The sequence below is a fragment of the Pungitius pungitius genome, chromosome 2, assembly GCF_949316345.1.
Source record: "Pungitius pungitius chromosome 2, fPunPun2.1, whole genome shotgun sequence".
Taxonomy (NCBI): Eukaryota; Metazoa; Chordata; class Actinopteri; order Perciformes; family Gasterosteidae; genus Pungitius; species Pungitius pungitius.
Window position 1 is genome coordinate 22,658,659 of NC_084901.1, and position 11,426 is coordinate 22,670,084.

An 11,426-nucleotide genomic window follows, 5' to 3' on the forward strand; every position below is an offset into this window, starting at 1 on the left:
ATTCTTAACGTGACGTGAAATATCCCCTTATTTTTTGGCTGTGTCATCCCTACCAATCCATATAAACAACAGCAATCCCATTAATTAAATTGCTTGTGCAGTGCGTTATTCCGAATTGTGAAAGTTGTTCACACCCACCCCCTCCATACCTCCTCCCATGTGATTACTTAACAGATGCATGTCAGTGCTTGATGAATATGAATGAATGATGCACTATGAAGTTATTTTTGTCAGGATTTAATCAGTGTTGAGTGAACTCGGTTGTTCCTGCATTCTCTACCAATCAACCTTAGTGACAGTTGCCTTTAGGCCCCAGCTACTCAATGTGAATTTTCTGACCTCTAAGAGAGCTTTAGATGACTGAGATATTACCTTAACCAAGCAGTATTTGGCTATAAATGTGAATTTATGAGGTCCAAATTAAGATGTTGATTCCTAAAGTCCGAGTCTAAATCTATACCTTTGACAAGCAAATGCCAAAAGCTAGTGTTTTTAATATCATTGTGGTATGTTTTATATGTGTGAGGGTTACCCTAAGGGCAAGGAAGTGTGCTCGTGCACCACAAGCGACCTGTATGCATTCATTGTTATGGATTTCTCCAAGCCTTCAGCAAAGCAGCGGGTTGAGCTGCAATTTTAAAGCTGTCAGCTTTACGGCTGCTCAGGGTGTCTGAGTATCTAACTGGTTGCTTACTGGCCCAATAATCCCCCTTGTGACCCCATGTTCTGTTCTTGTTTTGAATTACAGTATCCTTACTGCACACCTCTTCTATTGGATTCTGCTCTGAATCATATTCTCTCCTCTTCCCCGACCTTTTCCTGTTTTTTGCTTATATTATTTTGTGCCTTGTTACATTACATTAACCTATATTAGCACACGTTGCTGTAACTGCACTGAGATTTTGCTCACCAACACCATTAAACCTGGTAGAGGACTATGAATGTAAAATAGACTGTGGTGTGTGTTGGGGTGATTGACTGCACCAGAGCCATCTCCACCAAATACCCTTAAAAGGTGTGCTTGTTGTGCAGAGGTGGGTTGATGGTTCCAGAAGGTTAATGAGAAAGTGGGAGGTAGTTTTTTCGTTCTTTCAGGGGCTACCGAGGCTGCAGTTCGCGACATAATGGATTAAAATGCTGAAAGAAAAGAGGGATGGATGTGACTAATGGAGCAAAGTGGAGTTAAATCATTTCGGTAAATGTCTCTGTCTCCCTTCTTTTCATTTATGTTCTGATCCAGGTTTGACTTTGTTGTTTGACTTCAATGGAAACTGGATGTAGACAAGGATTGTGGAGTTATAACAGTCGGGGTGTCAACGGACCTACCCATTCATTATTTAGTAGAGGTGTGAGGGTACTTGAATGTTAACCAGAAACGGGAGCAGCCTGACGGAGCAGCTTGGTGTGCTGTAGATGTCTGATAGTGTTTTCTCTGGTTGCTGCAGAATACAATTTCTTGGACTGATTCAAGTTTCGTGATACCTTTTTGGGACGCTGATCGTACCCTATAGAGCAGCAGCCATAGCAGTTTAAATAGATAGCATGGAAGATATTACAACAGATTATTTCCACACTTTTGGTAATCGGAGATGACATAAAGAATTTGTGAAGAGAAGTTTCAGCATAGGTATTACATCTGTGCTCACCCTATTATTCAACTTGAACAATTACAAATGAGGATTTAAAAACTGAAATCAGATCTAAGCTCCAGCTGGGCCAGCAGCGCTTTTCTTTGTTACTTTCCTGTTAGAGGACACTGAGAATTAGCATGCCCAGCTGTCAAAGCAGAAACTTGCTTCACTGCAGGCCATTCATCTGCCATCGATCAGCCTTGGTAAAATTGATCAAAAACGCCGTAGCAACTAATGCTACCAACAGGCCTAATTGGTCAATTGATTAAGTAGTCATGTGGAAGACGCGGCAGGGGAGAAAGGTACGGATGAGGGGTGGCAATTAGTGGGTGACTCCTAGAGAGGGACTAAGACAGCTGTTTGAAACACAGGGTGAAGCTCATGGGGAAAACCCAATCAGTGACGACCGTGTTCTTGCTTTTAGAGGTAAACGTTACCAAAACGCCTGGTTCTGACTCGACTTTGACAGTTGCGTTCTCTATTCTCAGTAGTGTACAGCCCTATAGTTTCGGGAGAGTACTTATTCACACAGGCAAGACAATCAGGCTAAATTCATACAGATAAGAGATATGCTTTGAATTTCAGTAGGGTTTTAAAGATGCAGCGGGAGAAAGAAAGGGCCGCAGGGAGAGTGGATGAGTGGAAACACACACGGTGACACTGAGGGATGAAAAACCTGCTGAGAGAGACATTTAGTCATCAGCAAGTGGCAAGAGAGTTGGCTGGGTCCCAACCCCCCCCCCCGCAACAGAAAAGATTTACTTGTCGTTGTGCCGACAAACCTCCTCATTATCATCTTTTCTATCGCTCTATCTTCCCAAAAGCAAGGCACGACCGGAAAGAGATAAGGATGGAGGAACACAACTCCGATGTAAAAGCCCCTTAGAAACTGCGATTGCATCTCATTACCGCGTGCTGTGCTTTATTGTGTTTACCTGTCAAATGAAGAAAAATGGGATACAGAGAAGAGATGAGCTGGCTGCCGAGCCACCCAAGCTGCTCACTGTGCGTCGGGCTGGACACGACTAGTGGCTGTCTGCACTCACCAGCATGGTAACCCAAACACATAAGCCCACAAGCCCACACAGGAACGTTGAGATTCCAACTCTCACATCATCAAATGGCCGTGATGCACCGAATCAGATACATTAAGGACACTTCAAACCTGGGCACATAGACACATTAGTATTAATAATAAAATGCTGAGATTACAGCTAGAATAAATATCCAATTGAATATAATTGAGTGGCTGGATTGTTTACTTGAAGCTCAGTGTGCGCTCTGAATAGAAGTTGTGTCTTGTGCGTCAGCAGCAGTGTGGATTCCTGTTCATTTGAACTAGGGTGTTTAACGGCTCGCAGGTTGGAGCTAGATGGGAAAAAGTTCAAATGCATCTCAATGTTTGGCCTAAGACGTTGATTTCCATTTGCCTGTCAGCTGTCACAGCATGGCGGGATTGATTTACTGCATTGTTGCCCCATGGGACAAACACATAACATGCATCAAATCAAACAGGCAAGTGGAACATGGAAGCACAGGTGTGTATTGGAAAGGGAAACCTGTCAAATTGCGCCTGTTCCATTACAAAATTGTAATAAATTCGTAGGTTTCCTTCATTTCCAACCCCCCCCCCACCCCGCCCCCCCCGGACCCACTTAGTTCAGCTTCTTAGGCAGTATCTCCTTTTCGGCTCCTTCTTTACAAAGCATCCGCTAGCAGACCCGACCAAACAGAGCTGTGCAAAAATAGTTTACGGTTACAGGATTAGGGCCATGACTGGGGTTAGATGCTGCCAATCCTAGAAAAGGAGCCCGGATTTGTACGGAGCCCGGAAGGAAGTTCTGTCTGAGTCGCTCAAGCCGGAGAAAAGCTAGAGCACATGGCACATGAAGTGCTGTCCTACACTCGGAAGGAAAACAACCAGCTAGTGACAGGGACAAGTTCCTTGAGCTCAAATTCAGACTTTTCTTTTTAGAGATATGAAGCTATTATAATAATTTTCTTATTTATTTTCATATTTATTTGGCCTAAATCAAGAAATAAAATTCCTGCAATGACGTCAAGTTGTGCTTCTGTTTAAAAAAAAGACCCACCGTGTTTGATTGGACCAGAACTTGCTCATTAGAGTGCATGAAAGTGTTTTTTTGTAGGCACATTCTTTTGTTGGTACAAACATACCCTGTACACAGAGGTCGGAGTGTGCGGTCAGCACCGGTGCAGGGCCCCAGGGCCCAGTATTCCTCTGAAATAGCTGTAGTTTCAAATGCCCTCTTAAAGAATGACCTAGACCCTGCGAGCTGCACACCATTGTAGTTGGTGTTTTTACAAGAATGAAAGCCCTTCGGGACCAGAGTGCAGTTCAAAGAAGTCTGTGAGAAAGCTCACAGTCAAGCTGGAGCAGCAGATATTAACATTCCTGATGTTATTCCAAGCTCTGCAAGGTGCAGAGAATTGCCTGCAAAGTTAGAAGTATTGCACATTGGAGACTGAAGACTATCAGCCTCCAAGTCTGGAAGATCATTGCCAAGGCAGCCGGTGGTTCATCATTTTTTATGCTCATATTATGGAGCTATAGAGGCATTTTCAAATGAAAGGGAACTAAGGTCAAATCAAAGGCAATTCCACCCAATATTCATACAGCAAGTGGGATGCTGGAGACTATCTTTAGCTATTAGGGTGCTTACATTTTTACTTTTTAATTTAAAGATCTGAGGCCTCTGCAGACTGAACTTAAGGTGTTCACCCCGCATACAAAATCTCCCAGGAGTACTCCAGTTGTTTTTCCATCACCCTTCAAATTGATGAAAATATATCATATTCAAGTGTGCACGCTCTGTAGGAAGTACAGCCAGAGTTGTGTAGTTTGTGTCACTGTGTTTGGTCCTTGGTGCTGCAGATCTGGAGCACCATACCTAAAAAAAAAAAGAGTATGTTTGTAAGCCGGCCGTTGCTGAAAGTTCTCCTTATTTAGAAAACCACAATGAAATAGGAAATGACATCACGTTTCAATCTCTGTTTCCATTTTGCTCCATGCTTTTCCTTTCCCTCCGTGTTTTTTTATGTACCTTCCTCGGCACAAAATTGTGCACCTAGAAAGAAATTGTGACTTGTTGACTTCGGCCACCTGTTCTTATCTCACTTTAGCAAAAGCCTTAATGCCTGACCTGAGGTGAAGTATTTGTGTATATTCACGTTACTTTCCTACCCAGTGTGCAGTGATGTTTAGCGTAGCGTTTCGGGGGGGCGGTTTTCTTCCATCTCGCTGCACGTAGCATCGGGGAAATTATCTATTGTGGTTATGTTTCCCATTTGGCTCCTTGCAGAGAACCAAACGCATGCAATGTATCACACAACAGTATACGCGTTCAAAGCCCCCCCCCACCTGCTCTGTGTTTCACATTCTCTCTGTCAATGTGTTGCACCTAGAAAGACCAGCTTGCTTTATTTGTTGGATTAATAGAAATAAGGAACCATGTAGCTCTGGGGCGATTTAACCAGGAATGTAGTTTTTCCTCTGTTTTTCTTCCATCTGCACCTGGAGGGCAGACGGAGTAATTATTGCACTCACAACATTGGTGCCATATAACACGACCCATTGTTTTTCTCTGTGTGAAAGGGGAAAAGATGATGAGTTTTTATTGGGTGTGTTGTTCAGGGTTTCTACTCGAATAGAAAGCAAACAGAACACACATACTGTAAGGCATCTGTCTCCTCCTACGTCTCCGACGGCCTTCGGTGACTCATGCGTTTCCGTGCCTCTCTTTCCCTTCCCTGTGCCCCCTGCATGTTTGTGTGATGGAGTGAGTGTTGTGATGAGGGTCCACTCAGCAGGCGTATGAGCCCGGGCTCCGTTAATAATGGCACTAACGAGCATCAGCCTAAACGAGATTTTAATGTGCTCCGTCAACTTGCAGAAGAGGGATACAGGTGGAGGAGATGGACAGCGTGAAGGCTGGAGAACAAAGAATGACCGGAAAACTGGTGGTCAACTTGGAGATATACATCTTTTTCTATACTTATTTTATACTTATTTGTACAGGAACAGTACATAATTTGTACATGGACTTTTAGTAGCATGACAATCAGTAATTAGAATTCTCTTTCAAAGTGTGTAATTGTCCACAAAACAAGCTGCAGCTTCAGTTGTATTCTGTTGGTTTATGTCAAAACATTTTCACTAAAGCAACAATTTTAGAAACAAATCTTAAATTAAAAGTAATGAACAAATAATTAACAACATGAAAATGAAGAAAAGGACACCAGAATAGTTGAATTATAAAACACTGCTTTTAGCACTTTCTTCTTCAGTTCTTTAGTGATTCCATCATAATTCCTCAAAAGAGTTTGGACAATCCCAAGAGAAGACTGTAACCTTAACCCTGGTCCAAGTGAAATAATTATAATTGATACCTCACTGTAGAGTACGTTTAAATATGGCTTTCTCAAAGAAATATATACAGATTTTTCTGTTTTCTCACATACTTTCCCGCAATAGAGAGAAATTTTGATGCTCCACTTAGACATCTCTGCGACACTTCACTATGTACAACACTTGTATATGTAAATGTTTCTTTAAGATTTCAAGGACACGCTCTGTGAAAATGTAGGTAATTACTGATGATGACCTTTGACCAAATCTACACATGATTCAGAAAAGATTAGGATCAGTCTGAAAGATATGGTGATTGATGAGGTGTTAAACGATGTTAAACCTTTGTTCATCCATCCAAATGTTCTCTCCGATTAAACCCGAGTGTCATCTTTAACCACACGTGGCTTGGTTCCCCTGCAGAGTGCCGTGACGTGCTGTTACCCATGATGCTGCGGGAGCTGAGCGGGGCCCTCGCTACTCTGGCCGACGGGCCTCACGATGAGAGGAGAAACAGCCTGGAGCTGCTCAACAACATTCTGGAGGTCCTGAGCAGGGACAACGTGGTGAGACGCACGGCTCATTTTATAGTAAAGGATGTGGGATGGTTTCAAATTCAGCATAGTGTTGACATATGTTTATGTTTATGTTTTGCCTACTCAATGCTGTTGCATAAACTGTAGTGACACACTGTTGATCCCAGTTTCTATTCTCTTATATTACATGAGATCTTTCATTTATCGACCCCTTCTTTGAGTTCTAATGAAAACAACAATCCCAGTCATCAGTGGGTCACCACGGTAGCTGTGTGGCTATACATTTTCACAACATTAAAAGAAGGCCGTAAGTTGTCATTTGAGGAGAAATGCAAGTTCCACGAGCAAGCAGAAAAGACACATTTTATGTAGAAACCCAATACCACCTTCCCAGTAAACAGCCTGCAGCCTTCAACCTTGCAAAGGAGCAGGCCAATTACTCTCAAATTTTTTTCTACATATTAGTCTGCTGAAACATATCCAGCCGGCTCTTGAACTAAACCCATTAAATACTAAAACACACACAATATTTACATCTGCGGTATCCACGGCTTTTGAATTGTGCCTGAAAGTTGTTAACAGCCCACTTTGAAGTAAAGGTGTGGCTTTCTTCAGCTCTGTGGTTCTCACTAACGAAGCATGAGCCAAGAGAGGAGAGACTATAAGAGAAGAGGAAGTAGAAATGCATGTGGTGGAGTAAATATGAGGAGACAAGTGTGTGTCGGTTATAAAGAAACAAAGAAAGCAGTGGGGCGCCAAAGGCTTTATGCTTTATGTACATACAAATGAATGATCACCATAGAGGTTGTTGTACGGAATCCAGAGGCTTCATACTATGAGAAATTAGAAAAAACAAGCGCATATCTTACTCAGATAAGACAATATTGGAGATTCATCAACCGGGGTTACATGGTCAACTGTGTTCAATAAATAGGGCCTCAATAATGTCATCGTTATCCCCTCAGCAATCTTAGCAACTAGCACATTTCATCACATTTGAATTGATTACATTTAACAATAACCCAAATAATAGCGAGATATTCTGCTATAAAGTATAGAGCTAACTTTTGGGAGCTTGTCAGGACTTGTTAGGATTTGTCCGGATCAAGTGGCCTCCAGGCCCTGTAGAGCTCTGTGAGCTTGGTGCTCATTAGGCTGTGGTGGATCTGGACATGATGAATCAAATAAGAAACCTGAAGGGACCAAAAAACACATGCGTATGCTTTTTGTTTTTCAATAGAAGCCAGATAAATGAAAACTGCTCATGCAGGGAAGACGAAAGCAGTGAGTGAAGGAGCAAGAGAGTCAACGACTAACGGATGGATTCAAACACGTTTATTTCATAGACAAAAACAAAGCGGGATTTTACATGAAAACAATGCAGGGACCTGTAGAGATAATGCAAATGATGAAAATGAAACCGAAGGACAGCAAATAGATGAGGAAGAGGAGATGACAGACAGTCACCTCGTTGCTATCCATCTCTTATATCCTGCATTCTCTTCCCCTTTGTTTATGTCTCTCTTCCTCGCTCTGGGTGGTACGATTAAGTCGTCACACCTCAGATGCCTCCCAACTGGAGAGGAATGAACAAAGGGAAACAGATGTGGATGAGATGACTCCACAATCGACAGATGGAATATATAAGTGTGTGTGTGTGTGTGTGTGTGACAAAGAGACAATGCTAACAATCAGAGACAGGGACACATGAGTGCCAATGCTCACCCCCGAAAAAACGCTTTCTTTTCCATGTCACGTCGCCATAGAGATGATAAACCAGACTGGCTTCAGTCTGGAGATAATGAACAGCATTGTGGCTCACCTCTTTGTCTTCCAACCCTCTGAGAAACTTTCCAGAAATATAAAATGTGTGTGTGTGTGTGTATCAACCCACAATACATTTAATTTGTGTACACATTTAGCTACAAATCCCACTACTGACAACAATGACCAGCTGTAAATGTACATCCCACAAGACAGTCAGCTCACACCGTACAGCGTACGGAAATGTCTTTCGCTGCGTTAAGAGAGTGGACATGTGGCAGGTGGATTTTAGTGATTGAATCAATTTCATTTTGAATGCGTTGAAATTCATTCTCTTTCTTTTGTGCATCGTTTTTGTTGCTCTCCTCCGGTGTCTATTCTCAGTCGGTGTCTTATAGGAACAACAGCTGCGCCTCCCTCACACATTGAGTGCGTGTTTGTGTGTGTGCGTGAGAGAGTTTGAGGTTGGAATACCCGATGACACAGCACACACTCACACACACACCTGCACATAGCTACACACACACACACACATACACACACACACACACACATCCAGTGCATTCAAACTGATTTAATCTTGCCTACCAGATTTTCATTTTCATCTTAACATCATCAGCAATCAGGCCGGCACACACACACACATACACACAACAGGCAAATGCACACAAAGTGTGTATTTTTACTTCTGTTCTTTTTGGATCTCCAAGCTTTACTTTCATGCTTTACTCATCAGACAAGGACACAAGAGTACACAAACTTAGTTTATATTATGCACACAATGTTGCACACGCATACACACAGATGCACCATGTAGCATTTTGGGTAAGGTGTGTTTGGATACAGCAGATGCTTCACTGATGAGTTACCTCCAGGCAAGTCTGAGTCAGCTTCCATTGACCGCTTCACTGTAACAATGTGTGTGTGTGTGTGTGTGTGTGTGTGTTGGGTCCTATGCACATGCATACAGATGCTATTTTGAGAAAGAACTTTGTGCTCTTTCCATGTGTCTATAGTCAGAGCACGTTTCTTTTATTCCACATAGTTCATCAAACAACATCATTTATTCTTTTTCCCTTATTTGCTTGCACAATTTCTTCTTTTTTCATCATGTATTGACCGGCTTTTGCATTTCCAGTATTAAAGTAATACAGATAAATGCTTACTGAAAGGGTCCAAGTGCAGCAGAGCAATAAAATGACGAAAAGATCCTTCTTGTTATGTCATTATATTTAGATTAAATTATTTTATCAATTACATTTTTTTGGTTTCTTTTTGTGATGCCCATGTTATACACTGTATACTATATATATATAGATATATATATATATATATATATATATATATCTATATATATACATATATATCTATATATAGATGTTTATGTATTATTTCTCAGTATGTTTGATTATTTTATCATATTTGATTAAATTTTTCCCATTAAATATTTTCGATATTAATTTTTCCGTATCAATTTGGTCTCAATCTTCTACCCTTAAGTTTTATACAGTACAAAAAGAAATCCTACATAAGAGCTGGTCTGAACAGACCGTTAGATCCCTCTTGTTTGCCTCTGGCCAGATGGAGCAATGAAAGATGACAGATAATTGGCTTCAAAGCAAAAGACAGGAATACTAAATTAGGTCTGCACAAAAATAAAATCCACATCCACGTGCCTGCGAGGTTCAAATGTCCACACTGGAGGTGATTGACTGAAGGTTTATGGGGAGGCTCCATTTCTAAACATTGAATAGACTTCAAATGAAACACGGAAGAGAAGAAAGTTTTTAGCATTTGAAATTTGATCTGCCAATCATCCTCTCAGAGGCCCAGTGAAGCTTTGGACTGTGGGTGTAAACATAGATGTTTTCTCTGTGAGGAGAATTCACAAGAAGGCAAAATATCCCTACAAAAAAAGTATGTGTTGGGAACAATGTCAGAGAAATGTCTAACATTGTCTTTTCTCTTCCGTATATCTTTTGCAGGGTGAAACGTTTCAGCATATCCAGGACATCGTGGTGTCTCTGCTGAGGATAATCAACCGGACATTCATCACGATGGGTCGCGAGCATGCTCTGATCGTGAGTAAATGCACCTTTGCCTTGACTCAGTCATTGCAGAAGCTTCTTTCTTGTCTTTTGTTCCCGGGTGTTCTGAAGTGGATTTACGTGAAGAAGCAGACGCTGTATCCACTCCCGTCCGCTGCTCTAATTCTTTCTGAAACACAACGTATTACACCAGCACATTTTGTTTAAAATACACACTTTTTATTGCACATACAAGAGGGAGATCAGGGAGATAGTGGCAACATGGGAGCACAGACACTGTTGTGGTTAATTATTTAGTGTGGCGTTATCCAGGAGTCTGATTGGTAGCTACTTGTCAGCCAGAAGCAAGTGGAGAAGCCTTTTTGTGAGATGTATTCCGTATGTTTTTAACATCTATTTTTGTTCCTCTATTGTAGCCTAATGAAACTGCTAGCAGTAGCGCTGTGCCCAAAATGCTAAATAGATATGGAAATGATTATTTATGCTGTATTAAAACTGAACAAGGGGATGTGTGTTGTGCAATAATTAAAAAAAAAGGTAGAGAGTGTGGAACTGCATACAGTCATAGATTAAATTAAACAAATTATTTAGGCCTTTCCATCTGTTGCACAACAAAAGCACATTCATCTGCAGAATTTGTGTGGGCTCCGGACTTCGGCTAGTGTGGAAATTAATTTGTACACAATGTATTGGGGCATCATGAGCTAAGGCTTTACAACTATTGATACAATGTTGAAACATTACTACAGGCCAATATATGGAGTAATAACTTGTCTAGTTTGCGTTGGTTTACGTGTGTGTGTATTTTGTGTGTGTGTGTGTGTGTGTTGAGCATCCTGCACCTGCGTGTTAACACCTATACGGCATATGCCACTTGTACATGGGTTCGTATGCACGTGTGTGCTTGAAAACCCTTGAAACTTGACTGACCTTGCGTCAAAGCGCTCTTGTTTTGATTGGTAATAAAGGAGAGACTCAATCACTCTCCCTGACAGAACGTGTTACCATCTGACACGGCCTGTCAGTCAGAGATCAGCGGCATATCTCACTGTCTCTTAATGTATTCTAAACACAGTCT

The 11,426-nt window shown here is 41.6% G+C and overlaps 1 protein-coding gene across 1 annotated transcript in view; it reads left to right on the forward strand.

Moving 5' to 3' along the window:
• Positions 1-11,426, forward strand: part of LOC119210833 (dedicator of cytokinesis protein 2-like) — a 74,092-nt gene that overhangs the window by 24,859 nt on the left and 37,807 nt on the right. The window contains exons 25-26 of the mRNA XM_037461224.2: positions 6,424-6,566; positions 10,286-10,381. Coding sequence (XP_037317121.2) covers positions 6,424-6,566; positions 10,286-10,381 — 239 coding nt within the window. The remainder of the gene's footprint in view (positions 1-6,423; positions 6,567-10,285; positions 10,382-11,426) is intronic.